This window comes from Pangasianodon hypophthalmus, chromosome 23 (genome assembly GCF_027358585.1).
Source record: "Pangasianodon hypophthalmus isolate fPanHyp1 chromosome 23, fPanHyp1.pri, whole genome shotgun sequence".
NCBI lineage: Eukaryota > Metazoa > Chordata > Actinopteri > Siluriformes > Pangasiidae > Pangasianodon > Pangasianodon hypophthalmus.
The window spans coordinates 19,740,196-19,758,530 of NC_069732.1; the positions used below are offsets into that span (position 1 = coordinate 19,740,196).

An 18,335-nucleotide genomic window follows, 5' to 3' on the forward strand; every position below is an offset into this window, starting at 1 on the left:
TGTCAGTGGTACATGTGAAACAGAGAAATAACCCTGTGTAGAGAGGGCATGCTGATTTAACCTGGTAAAGAGTTTAACTGTGGTGAAGGTGTTTGAGTTTGACCAGTGCGATGGATTTATGCTTGAATTCTTCAGGACTGATATTCTGGGTGTTACTGCTATATACTGCCTCTGGAATGTTTTTTTTTTTACTATGTGGCTGTCTTTTTTGTGCTTTTGTGTGTGTGTGTGTGTGTGTGTGTGTGTGTGTGTGTGTGTGTGTGTGTGTGTGGTGCCTGCAGAATGACACTGCCAAGCCAGAGGAGCCAGAGGAGCCAGAGGAGCCAGTCAAAACCCCTGCTAAGGAGGATGAGTCTCTGAACATCCAGAACTCGCTGACACCTAAACATGAGAACAACCCCATCGTCAGTGACGATCAGGAAGAGGTAAACTCTCTGAAGAACATGATGTAGTAGCAGGATCCACCCACAGGCAGACGCTGTAGTGGAAACAGTGCATGTTGATAATACACTGGTCCTTACCTGTCTAGTAACCATAGATACGCATATTAGAGACCTAGCTAACCAATCTCCACCTGGATAGTCGGGCTACAGATTTTTTTCAACTTACTTAGCTTAACTTAACTAGCAAGCTAATCATTTTTTATGTAATGGTAGACAGCACATGCATAAGCTTGTGTCAGTTACTCTCAGAATTTCTAAGGTAATATAATAAAGATGGGCGGCACGGTGACGCAGCAGGTGGCGTTGAGACTTACAGCTCAGGGTCCCTGGTTTGATCCTTAGCTCAGGTTAGTATCTCCGTGGAGTTTTGTGTGTATTCCCCCTCTCTGCATAGGTTTCTCTCAAAAATATGCCAGTAGGTGTATTGCTGACTGTAAATTGCCCCGTAGCTGGGAATGAGATTAGGAACGAGAGTGTGGGTGTGTGTATGGTGTACTGCAGTGAACTGGTGTCTCATCCAGGGTGTATTCCACTTCACCCTCTGGATCCACCACGACCCTGACCAGAATGCGATTGGATAAAAACTGGAATTAGTGAATTAAAGGAATACCATAACGTGAATACTTATACATGAAATGACTGATGAGTGCTGCAGGAGAAATGTTTACCTCCACAGACAGTGTGGAGAGGGAGCAGGTCACTCTTATGTACAGCTATGCAGACACCACTTCCCACACACACACACACACACACACACACACACACGCAAATACAGGCAGGATCAGTGTAACTCAAAGCACTGGTATGAAGCAAGCATGAAATTAATATGAAATTTGATTTGTTGGTATGAAATGTTCTGGTCATGGCTTAGGCTACCAAACCAGTAGAGGTGTAAAGTGTTTAATATGCAGTGGAACTGTATTTTCTTTTTGAACACAACCCGCGCACACTACTTTAGAATTTGCCTGTTAATCCACACACATGCACCAGAGATGCACATCGGTGTTGGTCACTTTCCTGCTCCTCCTTGCTTGCTGTCACCTTCATGCTGAGTTATGCTGTTTCATGCTACGTCACACTGTGAACACAATCCATGCTTCAGCCTCTCGACGTATAAATTCACCTTTACCCTGGCTGCTGTCAGTCAGTCCCTTTCTGCCCTCCTCTCTGTCCTGCCTTATTTGGAGTTGGCATGCATTGGTGTTCTTTTGTTTAAACATGAAAAAAATAGAGAAAAGGAAGTTTGTAAAGTATGTTTAACAACAGATAACTGAGTTTTGCTGTTCTTTTGTCTGAGTGAGTAGGCCAATGTATGACATATATATATATATACAGTGCTACTGTAAAAGCACATTGTTTTGCTTTTTATTGATGTTGGTGTACTTAAGATTTTCATTTGATCCTTTTTTAGAAATAGTCTATGACTGATGATAAAAACAGAGTTTGCTGAAATAAAGCATTTTTGACAGTACTGAGCTGGTCCCAGTGTATTCCTGTACTCCGCCATTCCTCCTCTCTTGCTTTATATCCGCCTTTCTCCATCTGTCCTACTCTCTCATCTTCTGAGCCTTGTGCATGGCTTGAATATGTACCTGGGGCTGTTGCTGAACATACTGAGGGTTTGAGAAGTTGTGTAAGTGTACATCATTTCACTTGTAACAAGACCATAACCCATGTTCCCTCAAACACACCTGTAAGAGCTATATCACATCTTATAAGTGAATTATTTCATGTTGATACGCCATGCAAAATCTCCACTTTGCCTGTTCAGCTGTTCTTTCTCACATGACACAATCACACCCATAAAATCACTCAGGTAAAATCTCACAAAATGTGACTGTAACTGCAGTGCACCATGCGCCTAGCATTCTACCAGCCGCTGCTGCACCCTAAACATCTCTGCACTCCTCACTACTGCTGGACTAAAACTCGTAAACACGGCTGATTTCAATAACACTGTTCACATGTTACTATGAGTACACACACAGACATACAGACATGCACAGGTGACAAATTAAAGTAAAAGAAACAGAAACAAAGAAAAGCTTCAATGTGCAAAGTCTGGAACTGTTGAAGATTGTTCTTCCAAAAGATATTCTCTCAGCTGGTGTTTTGGTGCTGGTGGTGGAGACACTGTCCAACACGTCAGTCCAAAACAGACTGTAGCACATGATTTCCATCATTTTCATCCTCATCAGACTGTGCACTGAGGATGTGGATGGGAACACTGTTCTCCTGGAAGAGATTACTCGTATCAGGATAGAAATGTTTCATCATAAGACAGAGTTGATCAGTCACAATCACTTTGTATTGATTTGCAGTGACTGAGGAAACAAGTGAACCCAAACCTTTCCAACAAAATCTCCCTTTACAACAGAACAACAGAACAACTGTTTTATTTTTCCTTAATTTGTCATCTGTCTTTTATACCAGTCTTATTTTATCTATAATTTTACATTTGGTGCTTTTAAGTACACAAATCTTTATACATACAGTATATCATCCTTTTTTTTTATTGTGTGTGTCTGTAGTAAATGTACTCCATGTGCCTGGTGTATTTTTGTTCCTTTTTTATTCTGTGTTCTCATCTGTAGAGCGGTGTGACCATCGATTTGGAGCTGCTCCTCCCTAACAAGGCGAAGACGCACCCTGAGACAAGCCCACCACTTCACTATAATGTCTTCCTCTATAAGCTCCCCAAATCCCCCAAAATATCCCCAGGACGATCCAGGCAAGGCAAAGTCCTCCCACAGATACGGCCCAGACGAGGCTCTGAGCCCGGCTATAGCCCGATGTCCTCCAGGACGCCCAACCCTCGCCTGGGGAAAGCCTGCACACCATAACACTTTGAAAAATGTTTTAATGGTCACCATGACGATGCCACTGCAATGTCTGGGAATGACAAACTGACAGCTGCTTAAAGGACCCATCTTCTCACTGAGATTTGGCCAACAGTCTCAAAGTCAGGTACACACGTAGTCAACACACCTGTACCATAAACAAATAACAAGCTGAAACATAGGATTTTACCCACGGATCTCATGTAAGAATATAAAGTACCAATATATTCCAAATGCACACTGGATAGTAATGACTGTAATGACCAAGAATCTACCAACACTGGCTGACCTGTAATCATTCCCAAAACACTTCTGATATCAAACATGAATGTCTGCCACGACTCCAATATCTCATCTGTCACGTCATACAGCAAACAAATGTTCTGAAGGATAACTAATTCATTAATTAATGAGGTGCTTTTTTCACATTTTTAATCTGATTAATACTTTTCATTTAGAATAAACACTTTGAATTATGTGAATACTTCATAAGACTGTTCATCCTTTGTTCAAAAATAACTGTATAGTGCCACAATTTCCTTCTGCAAACACGTACATGCAAAAACAGAGGATCAGAGCAGGAGAGACAGGAACAGAGAGGTCACTTACGCCACACAGCTCACTAAACAGCTCCAACTAGATGACTAACGGTTAGCTTTTATAACTAGTAGCATGCACTGACATCTGACCAACATTAGTTTATAACTAAATCAACTATTAAATACACATTAAGTCGATATGTTCAACCAGCAAAGACATTATTTCAGAAGTGTATGCTGGACAAAAGGCTCTATCAGTTGACTAACATTGTTGTAGCTCATGATGAAAAAGTGGGTCACTGGCTCTCCTCCTATCAAAGAGAAAAGGGATTTTAGAAGAAGACGGTGCTCATTAGAGAGAAATCATGGAAATGGGGTAGAATTTGACTGTAATAAAATGCACAGTAGCTTTACAGTAAATGCATACACACTTGAACACGATCATTTCCATGTGTTTGTCACAACGATTCAACTTGCTGCACATTGTACATATTATTGTGGTAATGCCACTTTTAGAGACATTTGTAACATGAACTCAGTGACTCACTTTACCTCGTTCCCAGTGTGGATTACTTCACTGTGTGGAATTTATATTTCACTTTATAAGTTTAAACTTGTAGAAAAGAAAAGAGGCCATGGGGGTTTGAGTTTCTCTCTCAGCTGCATGGAGGACATGTGTAAAAGCAGTGCTCTCTCTCCCTCTGTGTGTGTGTGTGTAAATCTCTTCTATGTGTCTTTGTGTCTGAAGTCAGTGAAGCGCACTGATTTAATCTGGATAGCTCCAGTAAGCCCAAAGAATGGCTGAACACACACATGCGTGCACACACAGTAGCATCTCCAATGCCTGTCTCCACACACACACACACACACACACACACACAAGCTTTTATGTGGCAGTGTAAGGGCAGTGTGTGGAGGCTGGCTAATTCTGGAAAATGTCCATACATCTCTCACATGTGCAGGAATGGGCAGTGCAACAAGCTCATTACACTGTAAACTTTATTAGAAAAGCCCCATGTTAGAGAAATTACCAGGCATAAATCATTAGACAGAACATCAAGGCACAGAAGAGTAAATGTGTCAGTGTATTAAAATTTGTACTGTATTGCATCCTTATTATAGTTAATGCTGCATGAACCCAGTAACTAAGTTCACACCAGCTTCATTATTGCCATCACAAACTATGATCAGGAATATAGTGCAATTATAAAAGCTCTAAAGAAGAGATTACGTAGTTACACACAGAAACAATAAATTTTCCTTAGAAGTCTCATGTAGATACAATTTATATTTGTGTTAATTAATTTGGTCTTAAGAAAGTAAGCTAAGGTACAGAACATTTAGTGCCAATGTTTCTCCATAGAGGTTTGCATAAGGAAGAATGTAGAGTATTAACTCCTTTATGTTATGCACTTAATAATTACAATAATTACTACAAGTAGAGTGTATTTTATGTCTTATGTAATATCTAAAGAGGGTCCTGATCACTGAAAAGAACACTCTTTTGCGACTAGTGTGGATCATCCATCTTTTGATTTGTGTGGTCTTCCTCTCGATTCTCTGATGTTTCCTCACACCTCGAGAAGGAGAGGACCTCTCAGGTTCCATCAGCTGTATTCACACGGTAACTGGCTGTACAAACTGTAGACTCGCTGGTATTATTCCCACATTCCATTTTAACATTCTAATTGGATTGGTTAAGATTAGCTTGAGACTGATCATAAACTTGAGTGTTATTTGCTGACATTACACCAGCTTGAATTTTATCTTATTTTATTTATGGATTTTATTTTACTTTATCTTCTCCACAATCAGAAGCTTCTCCCTGGGAAGTAATGCTGAGTTTTTCCATCTTGTCTTGAATAAAATCATGATTCATAGCCCCATGAGATGGATTTATCTGCTGGAATCCCTCTTTATACTCTGTGACACTGAATGAATTGTCAGAGGATGAAGGCTTCAGGACAGGCCCAGGCTGATTACAGGGTAAGGGGTGAGCTGGAGAAGGTGTAAGAATACCAGCAAGTGCAGGGGGATTTGGATTGTCCATCACTGGGACAGTAATTGGTCCAGAAGATGAGTTATTCTGAGGTGGAATATTTTGGTTTTGAAGGGGATTCCCTGTCTGAAAGATGGGTCTGAACTGAGTAGTGGGTTGCTGACACATGTTTTGGGCTGGAAGGGGCTGTGCTTGGCTTTGAGGTGTTCCTTGCTGAAAATACATGTCACCATCTGGTAGTGCAATTCTCTGAGGCATATGAGAGTTACCAGAGGCGTGGTAAGCAAAAGGCATCGGGAGATTTTGGGTGAAAGGTACCTGAGTGGTAGTTTGAGATAAAGGTGTCTGTTTGTTAGCATTCTGGAGGGATTCAGGCATTTGTTGAGGTTGAGAAGATGGAATGGAGGGAAGAACATGACCCATATGAGCTTGGGGCTGGTTTTGTGTAGATTGTCCTGGATGAAACTGGTTAACAGGACCAGAAGGAAATGGTTGTACCTTAGATTCAACAGGAAGGGAAGCCTGTGAAACTGAGAGAAGGCCTGGCTGAACAGGTAAGCCAGGCAGAGACTGGGTGTGTGCACCTAAAGTAGGCCAGTAAGCAGTAGTTGGGATTGGCTGAGACTGGCTCTGAGGTGGCACTGGAGGCTGGAACTGTCCAGGATGTGAAGGTGGCTGGCTTTGCCCAAAAAAGGCAACCCTAGGTGCCTGAGAGATTATGCCATTTCCAGGCTGTGGGGTGAAACCTTGGTACTGTGTTCCTGGAGTCACTTGTTGAGCAGAAGAGGACTGAGGCATGCTAGACTGCATGTGTTGACCCTGTCCACCACACATGAGAACATGTCCAGGCAGACTTGGTCTTGCAGCAGCTTGTCCCATCTCAGGGGGCATAGTATAATTTGCTGATACAATAGGAAAGGATACACTTGGTGATTTCTGCCAAGGTGCTGGGATATAGCCCTGATGAGGCATTTGTGAAGTATTTTGAGGATTAATCTGCTGGGGAACTGGTGTGATGCCTCTAGATGGACCAGGCTGGAACTGCTGAGGTACAACATAACCTGAAGGATGCTGTATAGGTGCCACTGGTTGTGGGACTCCTGAAACTTGGCCATAAGGGGGTTGTATAGTAGGTGTAAACTGTGGCATTCCCTGGTTTGAAAATGGAGGACTGGCTGCCCCTGGGGGCCAAGTGAGAGGGGTTGGTCCATGGGGACCAGTGTTAATGAGTGGTGGACCTCTAGCCAAGGCCATATCTGGGGGCAGGGTGTGCGGTTTCTGGGGTATATCCTGTCCAAGGCTAAAGGAGGAAACAGAAGCCTCCATACAGGGGGTGCCAGACTGAGGACCTGGGGTTTTATTGCCAAGCACCGGCTTTTGAGCAGTAGGTCTAGGAGGAGGCACTTTTGCTACCTCCCTATGGAAACAAGGCAGAAATATAAAACCAAAATGAGTAATGTCTGAGTAGGAGTGGGAAACAGTTTCACTTTAATTTTATCCTATGTGGATTTTAAATATGTATTCCTTTTACTCTATGAGATAAAGTATCTGTTAGTGCTGTCATCCTAGCAGTGTCATTCTTACCTTTCCAACAAGGCAGTTCTCCCCTCTTCTCTGCTCTGGCAGATGGTCTTAACTTTGTCCAGAAGGCTGGATATCTTTTTTTCCAGGTCCTGATAGAAGCTTTTACCTTCCTCAGCCTTTTTCACCAGGTCCTCATATGCTTCATACGAAGCCACCATAGACTGCATAGAGCTGTTCCATCTGTAGAGCAAGCCATGTGGGTTACACCCATAACTGGCTATACATCTACTACATACATATATGGATATTCATTCCCAATGACACAAATAAAATGCAAATACACATACTGTTGTTGTGTGACACTGAGGGTCTTTCGGATGGTGGCGCACTGCACATTAGCCTCTGTCAAAGCTTTAATAATGTTATCCTGGGCTGTTAGGTTCTGATCAATGTATCCCTTCAACTGGCCATATTTCTGCAGTTGCTCCTCAATCACTGCCTAAGACAGACATTGTCATACGACTTGGTCAAAAGACACTAGTGAAATACAAGTTATTAATGAAATAGTGCAGACCATACCTTTATCTCAGACCGTTCAGTGGTCACCAGAATAGCTGTAATGTCATCTTTCTGAATGAGGTCACGAAGCTCCTTCTCAAATGAGACCCTTTGCTTACGCATCTCATCCACTTTACCATAAATCCGTCTCATTGTCTGCAAGGATGACGTGTCATCTAAGGGACAAGGACAGAGTCACTGATGTCCACACTCAAACACGCCTACACATGCATGCAACATACACTACTATACCAAAGACATATACACTCACTGGCCAGTTTAATAGGAACACTTGTACCTGTGCTTATTCATGCAGTTATCCAATCATGTGGCAGCAGGTCAAGATCTTCCAGTCTGGCCATTTTCCTCTGATCTCTCTCATCAATGAGGTGTTGGATAATTGCAGAAATGAGCAGGTGCACAGTTTTAAAGTGGCCAGTGAGTGTATGTAATGTACAAAATAATTTTAAAGCTATTTAAAAAGCATTTGCTTAAAAAACTGGAATAGAATATTAACACAACAACAATAATAAACTGTTTGCAAGTATTTGAAAATATTTACAATTGAAATATGCCTAATGCTGTGGTAAATATATCTTCACGAAGGGGTCTCAGTAACTTTTCTTTAGACCTTGGTTGGTTTTCTGTTTACATTTCTCTTGATTCATCTGTGCACTGATTTTCACCAGATCCACTGCATCATCTGAAACAGACACTAATCCATGGCAGATCTGCTGTACTTCACATCTGCATTCTGACATGTCGGTGTCTCATGGCAAAAAATTCTTTTTTTAAACCTTTCCTCAGATGAACTCCAGTATTTATTATTTAATACAGTAATATAGTGTTTTTAATGAGATACTAAGGCCAGATATTGTACCAATGGCAATCGTGTGCAAATTAGAGTCATTGTTTTTTTCTCTCATTTTCTCCCCAATTTTTTTTCACCTGCCAGTTCCCACCCACCAGCCAGCTCTCCCTATCATCACACGTAACACCTGCTTCCTCACATGAAGCCAACCAACCACATCGTCTCCAGCTGCTGCTCATGCAGCGTCACAGGGCAGCGTAACCCAATCGGAGGAAAGCGCTCTGTGCCGCGTGCATGAGCTCACAGACTGTGATTCATACGACGGTTGTGAGATCATTGGGATTCAAACTCGTGATCCAGACGATAGGCCGAACGCTTTTCCGTTGTGCCACTAAACCTTCTAAACCTTCTCTCTTATGACATAAATATATTTTGTAAAATTCCTGTTTTATTAATTTCCAAGATTATTTACTAATTTTTCAGTCATTTTTAGTAATAAAAATTTGTAGTATTTGTACTTGGAAAACTAGATAAAATGAGTTATTTTAACACACACACACTCTCACACACACACTCTCACACACACACTCACTCACACTTACACACACACTCCCACACACACTCCCACACACACTCTCACACACACACTCACACACACACTCACACACACACTCACACACACACTCACACACACACACACACACACTCCCACACACACTCCCACACACACTCTCACACACACACTCACACACACACTCACACTCACACACACACTCACACACACACTCACACACACACTCACACTCACACTCACACTCACACACACACACACACACACACACTCACCCTGACTCAGTTGTGGCTGAGGCAGGCTCTTCCTCAGCTCCTCCAGTGGTCCCTGCAGCAGCCGCAGGTTTGGGATGTGCTGGTTCATGGCTTTGTGGAGCTCAGTATTGGTTTGGCTGGCTACCTGATGGGCTGTCTCATATTTCCTGAACTCCTTTTGGAGTTCCGTTAGTTCAGGAGGCCTGGGAGGCAATCCTTTCTGCCCAGCCACATTTACCAGGGTCTTCTCCCCTACCTCATCCTCCTCCAGTACATTCCGCACTTCCTCCAGGTAAGAGCCCACGTCAGTGTAGACGCTGGACAAAGCTGTGCAACACACAGGCACAGGATCATATAAGAGTGAATCACAGCACGATCAGGTGAGTGGCCAGAACACAAATACAGAGATATGGCTAATGAATATTCACATATGTGGTGTATGTACAAGTTTAAGTGTGTGTCAGTAATGTTGCAATCTAGAGGTCTGTTTTAGTCTCTGGTGTCTGTGGATGCACTACACACCCTGCATGGCTTGCACTAATCTCCTCACTGCATCTGGCTGAACACTGAGCGCTGCACATTTCTCCAATAACACCGAAGGAACAGAGCTGAACATGTCCAAATCCACTGAATCACAGTTCAAAGAGTCCATAAAACTCCTAAAGAACAAAAAAAAAAAGATTTTAGAATAATCCATATGGGCCAGAGGAACTCAATAAAGCTTATCTTTACCACAGCCTAAAAATGTATTTATAATAAATGGCTGAAATTATCTTCATAACTCAGTGCTGTTAAATCCTCAGATCTCACTGTTTTCACTTCTATAGCAATAACTTGCAGAGGGATTGTATGGTAAACTCTTCACATAAACAGACTGAAAAACATGCATTTGTTATTAGGTGAAGTTTTCTGCCAGGAGACGTTTGTTTAGCATTTTCAGAAGGAGTCTCCAGTCTGAGGTACAGTCAGGAGAGACTGACTTTACCTCAGAGAGACAAAATACAGGCTGATGAGGAAATAACTGTCTACAGCTGCTATAATGCTCGAGCAATGAACTCGGTATTTGGCAATTTGCTGTGGCGTAAGAGGAATAAAACACTTCTGTGTGTGCTGTTACAGGAAACTAATCGACACATCACACCACTCCGTTGTTGATTATTTTACTATAACAGCACACCTGATTATGTTTTTTACTGGAAGACTGTTCTTCTATTAAATATTCCCTCAGCAGGGTTTTGATGATGATGGAGAGCGCTATCTAACGCGTCTCTCTCCCGTAAGGCTTTACATCATAGACATGGGGTTTGAGTGTGTCCCTTACTCTAAGATCTGGTTCTTCTCATCAATCTTTGCCATCACTTCCCGAAGCAGTTTGGCCTTCTCTTCACTAAAAAAAAGAAAAAAAAAGAAAGACAGGAAGGATAGGACTGACTTTTTTAAAGCAGTAAATCATGTAAATACAATCTTTCAGGATGCATAACTGACGGTGAAAAAAAAAAGATTGGGCAGAAAAAGTTCTGCTATTGATTGATCCTCTGCAAGCGACCTGTAGACTGACGAAGCCTCGTGAGCTGCGATAGGAACCAATTTGGAGAAGAGGTCAGGACCAGTGGTGTTGGGGTCATTCGGGGTGACAGGGAGGGGCTTTACCAGAGGAACACCTACACAGAAGACGCCAAATAATCACAATGGCATCAAACAGTGGATATTAAAAACTTTACACACCCCTGTTAAAATGACAGGTTTTTGTGATGAAACTAAGATACTTCTGTTCCAAGACATGAAGAAAGACATGAAGAAAACAGGAACTTTTTCCACCTTTAATGTGATATAGCAGCCAACAAAAGTCAAGTGAAAAACAAATAGAAAGTGTTAGTAGAAAAAAAGAATATAGCTGGAGGCAGTAATTGACGGGCCCAAGCACCAAGGGTGCAACAATGCCAGGTTCATAGGAAAGTGTTGGCGTGTGGACGTTATGTCGCATCCCTGAACACGCAAGCGTACGTTGAGCCACATCGCATGCGTACCGTGGAATTGCACAACATTTCTAGATGGTGTATGAATTTGTTACTGATACAATCTGATAAATCGATAACTGAAAACATTTTATCCTGCCTGAGCAGCAGGTATCGCTGCATGATGTACAGTGAAATTACGCCACACTTCCTGTTTGTGCGGTGTAGTACGTCACTCGTGATCGATACTTTTCCACTGTGAGATACCGCACATGCTTTGTAAGCTGTTTGAGGATCATGGCTTCAGCAGTCAGATGAAACACCAACATGTGAAGAAAATCCTACAGATACAGAATCACTTCACTGCCAACAGGTATGTCATAATGTGATTGGTTAATACTGAGCACAGTCACATGACCCTGTATAAAGGGTGTGCACACTTACTGTAAGCCTTTTCTTTTCTTTTTTTCCCTAAAACGTTTCTATGTGTTTTTCACTCGGATGTTGCTGGTTGCTATTTCACATTAAAGTTGGGAGAAAGATCTGACGTGATTTATCTCACAAAAACCTGCAATTTTAACGGGGGTGTGTAAACTTTTTAGATCCCCCGTAGTGGACATGCCTGCATCAGTTAGGTTTAATAAAACCTTTAGACACACACCTTTCACTGCAGCCAGTGTGTCCAGACTAGGAACTGATTCATGGTATATAAAGTCGTTGTCCTTCTTCGCAGAGTTAAATCTACAACAGCAGACACAAATGAGTGACAACCAAAACTTACAAAACATAGTCATCATCTAAATAAAACATCTTCCCTGATGCTTAGGCTAAACCTTTTCCTTTTATGAATATTATACACAGTTTCCTGTGCAGATCTTACTTTCCACCAATGACGTCCATGCTGAATTTCAGAGCTTCCTGCACGGAGTCCGGCTGACCCTGCAGTGGAAAAGGTCGTACGGTTAATCATGCAGAAAATGGGAGTGCAAAATATTTGTGTGTGTGTGTGTGTGTGTGGAGGTGCTCTTACCTTGCTTAGCTTAATAGCATCATTTAGTTTGCCTAGTGAGCTTTGGAAGTACGCAACCTGGTGGGGAAAAAAAATCATAGCCTTTGATATATTTAATAAACATTCAAAATATTATGCTCTTAAAATCTCAGCCTTGCCTACATCTTTCTCATTATCATAATAAACATTCAAAATAATATAAGGAGATGTACGGTAACACTCAAATTATTAATGAGGATGAATCTTCAGAGAGCAATATTTATTACGGATCATTTTGTGTTTTGCTGCTTGTGTTAAAAGTAAACTAGACTTACCGCTTCACCGTACTTCTGCTGCTCCTCAGAGTGCTTGCCCATGTGTAACTAAAACAGCAAAAGCAACTCCATGACTCATGGCATTTAATACACAGGGTGGGGTTTTTTTAATTGTGAAACTTTTGAGTAATGATTTGTGAAATGTGAGATGTGTTCCTCCCACTCACGTGTGTAATTGCACTGAAATAGCTGATTTTCATGGAGAGGAGTTTCCTCCACTCCTTCTTCCCAGACACACAGTCTGAGCTCTCCAGCACTCGTGTACACTCCCTGTAGTAGTCACACACCTGCAGGCAGACAAGCGTTCAGAGTTACACAGCTACCAGAAGAACAACAGACACATCCATGTACACGAGAAACACCAACACACTCTCCCACCTGGGCGCAGATGCGTGCTATCAACAAGCTCTTCCTGTTGTCCAGCAGTGTTTTTTCTAGGAGGCACTCCTGAGCCTGACCCTGTGAGTACACACACACACAGATAGAGGACAGCAGTAAACTGGTGTTAAATTTAACCCTTAACCCTCAACTGCTCAGTTGTATAAATGAGATAGTCAGTCAGTCAGTCAGTCTGGATAAAGGCATCTGCCAAATGCCATAAATGTAAGAGTGTGTGTGTGTGCGTGTGTGTGTGTGTGTGTGTGTGTGTGTGTGTGCGTGTGTGTTCCTCACCAGCATTAGACTGATGTTGATGGACAGTGCTTGGTGGCTTAGGTCAGAGCTGTAGCCAGAGTTGTAATGATCTCTGATGTACGTGAACGCCCCTGCAGCACACTGGAAATGGGTGCAGGATGTCTTCATCCCCTACAACACACACACACACACACACACACACAGCGCTAGCTACAGACGGTACCTACATCTGCGCTAGGCTTACGTAGAGACAAGTAGCCATGTAGCCACGTAAACCTCCAAAACACACGCCTAGCGTCTGAACGCCAACATACTCAGCAGGCTAGCAGAGAGCCTTCTCGTCCTGATTGGCTGGATGCTGCTGCTCCACATAATTTTTCTCCTGTTTTCATAAAGCGATTTATAAATGATTTTCACCAGCTGGCTGAATGCAAGACAAACTTTTAGAAAAATGCTAAATTTTAAAAATCACTGACCCCACCTTTAATTGTGTGTGTGTGTGTGTGTGTGGGAAGGGGGGGATGTTCTCACCTCTTCAGAAACTCTGTTATCAATGGCCCCCAGATAAGAGTGTAAAGCACCTTCAAAAAAAAAAAAAAAAAAAATTGGTTTTTGGTCAGTTTTCTGAGATGTCTGTGTGACGGAACATGAGCATGGACGTGTATCTCACCGAGGTTATAAAGGACACAAGCCTGTTCATAGCTGATGTCTTCATGAGTGACTTGCTTTCCTGAAAAGATGTCAGTCCTGTGGTGAACAACAGAACGAGCACCAGTAAGAGGACAAGGGCAACACTATGAGGAAGAATGGTCGTGATGAAGGCACTGGACAGCAGACAGACTCGACATTCTCACAATTCATTTCTTTTTCTAATTTGACTTGCCATGTCACCGGTGCAGCTGCTTCCTGTCCCTTTGCCATTGGAACACGACTCTGCAGGAAGTGCAGCTGTCCGAAGTATTTTCTCAGCGTGTTGCAGCCCTCGAAGTCCCTCGGGACATTTACCACACGCTAAGGGTGAGAGAAAGAGAGAGATAACAGCGATGCACACTCCACCACCACCACATGATCAGTACTGTAGTATTAATGAGCTCTATGTCTAGAGTGATATACATGCTCAGATGTGCTTGTCGAACTCTTTAACAGATTTCGAATAAAGAAGCTTGTCATGTTGTAAAGAGAGAGTTTGTTAGAAAGGCTCAGGTTCACTTGTTCCCTTACAGTCACTGCAAATCAATACAACGTTATCTCTTCCAGGAGAACAATGTTCCCATCCACAGGGCCTGAGCTTCACTGTACGGTCATAACAGGGAACCATCCTCATCTGGAGGACACCAGATCGTGCGATTATATATCATTTCTCTTCTATTCTATAGAGTCAAGCAGTGTTAATAGCGCTAAACAGAACTTGAGAACTTTAAGTTTTAGCTTAAAGACTATTGCATCAAACTGAAGTTATCAGCTGTTCAGTGATGGAGACTTGAGTGTAAACTGTTCTTAGCAGTTCAGAAGAAAGTACTCCACAGAGTGCGCTGAGAGACTGACAACACACGGAGCGCAGGTAAGCGCTGGAAAGATATCACTGATGCTGTGACACTGTACCTGACGACAGGCAATAAAACCCAGCAAGACATTCCACATGAGGGGTTTAACTTCAAAAAAAAAAAAAAAAAAGTTGATCATGCTCACCACTATTCACCGCCGTTCCTCAGCTGGACACAGAATGCTGAGAGACGTGCGATTACAAGCTCTAATAAAAACCATTGTTTTAAAAATGTTCATAAGAATGTAAAACTAACTCTGCTAATGTATTCAGTATTTAAACATGTTTAAATCTTCACTCACCTTTCCATTTATTGCACTTTTAATTACTGAAGACGTCAGTAGAAGTGATTTACTCATTTATTTGACATTTTTAAATACGCTGTTGAGGTGATGTTTGCTTACAGAACGATATTTACAGCACTGGGGAAATGAGTTTGGTTGCTTTTTTCGGCAACTTGCAAAACAGACAACATGAAAAATAATCGGGATAAAATGGTGGAGCTTGATATGATAATTTGCCAGATTGCCCATCCTTACTTGAAGGGTAAGTGCGTTAAGCCTATAGATAAGACTTACAGACAGTATTAAGTGTGAAACAGAAATATGTGGTGTGCTTTAAACACCTCCAACTCACCTGACGAAGCTGCTCGAGTCTCCTCAGTGCTTCGCTGTAGTTCTCTGGGCTTTCACCATAGTTCCTCTTAATGTACTGCGAACAAACAGCACACACACAGTACGGTACAGTGCAAGCTGGAAACCCCAGTACTCTATGACACTGGTGGCAGATTGTGATATTGAGACACTTTAAGATGTGGCATCGAGTCACGTCTGAATCAGTGCGCTTCATTTATCGAGCTGGATACGAACGGATTTATTTGTAAATTGTTTATACAGGGAATTTATCAGGAAAATCCTGTAAAAGAAAGATGTTTGTTTCCTACTCATGCTCCTGAATGTGCGTAAATTTAAGCCTAAGCAGACTAACTCATGTAAACCTCGACTTGAGTGACTTCAAATCAGATAATTCCAGTAGAAGTGCTATGGAGTTATCAAAAACACATCTTCATGCTAGTTCACTCGCTCAGGGACTAAGAGCTCCATTGAAAACCATTCCTTTCATATTAGTGGCTTTAATTAAAAAATATAAAAATTAAAGAAAGCGAGCCGACACACACCCATAAATTAAGACGAATGAAACTAATCCTTCAGTTATGATAAAGAAACAGTGGTGTATAAGCGGAGGACCAACCGGTCTGTCTGCGCAGAGCCGTAAGCCGTAAACAAACGCCTCAGCTGATGGAGGATTAAGCGCTCGCTTATTATTATTATTATTATTATTAAATATTTTTATTGGCATAGAAGTGAGTCAGAATAACATCCACTTCTGTTTTTTAGCCTTTACCCTGATCGCTCATTTCGTGCTCCCAGCTGTCTGTGCACTTTACCTTTTATGGAGTTTTGTGGGCGTCGCTACATCTACTATACCTACACATATATCAGCCGGTTAATGCACTAGCAGGCGTTCATCAGTGAAGGCTGGGTGATGTGTTTTCTTCTCTACTCTTCTTTACTAGCTACAGAAAAGGAACCTTTGGGTCACTGCAATCAGTAATAGCAGTCTGTCACTGTAGACCTGTTTCTCACTGACCACACGGTTTTCTGGGTCCCTCCTTCATCCTAATGAAGCGCAACATGAACTGAAAGCTAGAGCAGAGACACAATCTGAACAGGGCAGTGATACGACTAGTTTAGACAGCAAACTCAAACTGACTCGCTAGGGTTTATCTTAGATCTCTTATTTATCTTATCTTATGTTTTCGAATGCGAACTGACCACAGAGCTTCCAACTCTGAAGCATCAGTTTGAGGAAGAACCACATACGGGTGTGATGGTCAGGTGTTCACAAACTTTTGGCCATTTAGTGTGTATTAAACTCTTCTATTGTGGGAAGATGAGCTCCATTCTGGACTCTATTACTACTATTATTACTAAATAAAAAGTGTGGATTTCAGATCATACTCTCCAGGCAGGTTGTGGGTGTTTGTCAGGTTGCGGTAGTTCCAGCCACCCTGACCCACAACCTGTACTACACACTGAGTTTATAATGTGGACTACATGGTCACTGACAGCTGATGGAAATGCAGCAACACTACACAGTACCCCCGCCCAGTGAGGCCCCGCCCAGTGAGGCTCCACCCACTCAGGCCCCGCCCACTGAGGCCCCGCCCAGGTTATCACACACTGCTGTTTATGACGCAGCTCTGATCAGTCCTCGGGACAGTAAACTCGTTAACTGCTTATTATTTAACTGTGTATTTCAATGCTGGCATTTTTCATACAGTTGTAGCCGTAACTCATTACATAACTCATTACATAACTCATTACATAACTCATTAGTTTTGTTTGTTTGTGTTTTACTAAGTAAACAGTGGTGTTGGGAGTGGCTCTCACCTGTCCAACTCTGGAGCTGAAGTGAAACTCTGCAGCTTCCTTCAGCTCGAGCCAGATCATCGGCATCCGCGGCACTGCCTCCATCCCCGACCCCGGCCCCTCACTCACACCGGCCCTGAAGCCTAATCACTAACAAATATCCACTCAAACCGCCTGTTTTCATCCGAAAACTCCGCACCTGTCCTTCTTCCGCACTTGCGACCGTTCACGCGTGACGTCATGGGGCGGGCCCTGCCGGGCTTATGGGTAATGTAGTCCCGTGTTTCCGGCGCGCGCGTTCCCCTGACCGTGAGCAGAGGGTTCATGCACGTGCTGATTCGGCTTCATTCGGACCGGGGAAGTGCGTGATTAATCTTTTACACTGTACAGTAATCATAACGCTGTTGCTGTTAAGGGTGTTGCAGTGAAGGTGAAAGTGAAAGAGGGTCCGCGTGCCACAGCAGGCCTGAGAGCCTGCAGTCATCAGCTCCCAGGTACACTACATCACCACAGGTGTGTGGACACGTGACCACTGAACGGCCCATTCCACAGCCGTGAGCACTAACATGGAGATGTTCCTCTTTCCTGTAGCAATGAGCTCCACTCCTCCGGGAAGGCTTATCACAGTGAGGGAATATTCCAGGAAAAATGATGATATTTCCCACTCTCATGGAAAAAACAAGACTTGAGAGAAATTTCAAACCATACTTCTCCAAATATACTAATAGTAATCATCATCATCATCATTTATCATAACATATAGCGTACTTTAATAATGAAAAGCAATAGAAACATTTTATTAAAAAGTGAAACCACTTTCAGCAGGAAAATGATCTTTAATGATAGAATATCACATAGTTCTGTTCATGTGTGGAAACTACCGCTAGATGGCGACACTTACTAAAGTACA

At 42.5% G+C, this 18,335-nt stretch overlaps 2 protein-coding genes across 4 annotated transcripts in view; one reads left to right on the forward strand and one right to left on the reverse strand.

Moving 5' to 3' along the window:
- cspg5b (chondroitin sulfate proteoglycan 5b) overlaps positions 1–3,775 on the forward strand; it is a 31,027-nt gene extending 27,252 nt beyond the window's left edge. For all 3 annotated transcript variants that reach the window (XM_034298373.2, XM_034298372.2, XM_034298374.2), the window contains 2 exons: positions 282–425; positions 3,038–3,775. In XM_034298373.2, the coding sequence (XP_034154264.1) occupies positions 282–425; positions 3,038–3,286 (393 nt within the window). In that variant the 3' untranslated portion in view covers positions 3,287–3,775. The remainder of the gene's footprint in view (positions 1–281; positions 426–3,037) is intronic.
- A 1,029-nt stretch (positions 3,776–4,804) lies between these two features.
- On the reverse strand, positions 4,805–17,887 carry ptpn23b (protein tyrosine phosphatase, non-receptor type 23, b). The gene is made up of 20 exons (XM_026910685.3): positions 17,447–17,887; positions 15,630–15,704; positions 14,334–14,461; positions 14,121–14,197; positions 13,982–14,031; positions 13,490–13,621; positions 13,196–13,276; positions 12,985–13,104; positions 12,818–12,865; positions 12,525–12,581; positions 12,375–12,433; positions 12,156–12,235; positions 11,086–11,200; positions 10,861–10,926; positions 10,062–10,198; positions 9,561–9,866; positions 7,925–8,079; positions 7,693–7,844; positions 7,406–7,585; positions 4,805–7,238 (listed from the first exon to the last, which is right to left on the reverse strand). The coding sequence occupies exons 1-20, from the start codon at positions 17,528–17,530 to the stop codon at positions 5,609–5,611; spliced, it is 3,732 nt and encodes a 1,243-aa protein (XP_026766486.3). The 5' UTR covers positions 17,531–17,887; the 3' UTR covers positions 4,805–5,608.
- Positions 17,888–18,335: the final 448 nt, after the last annotated feature.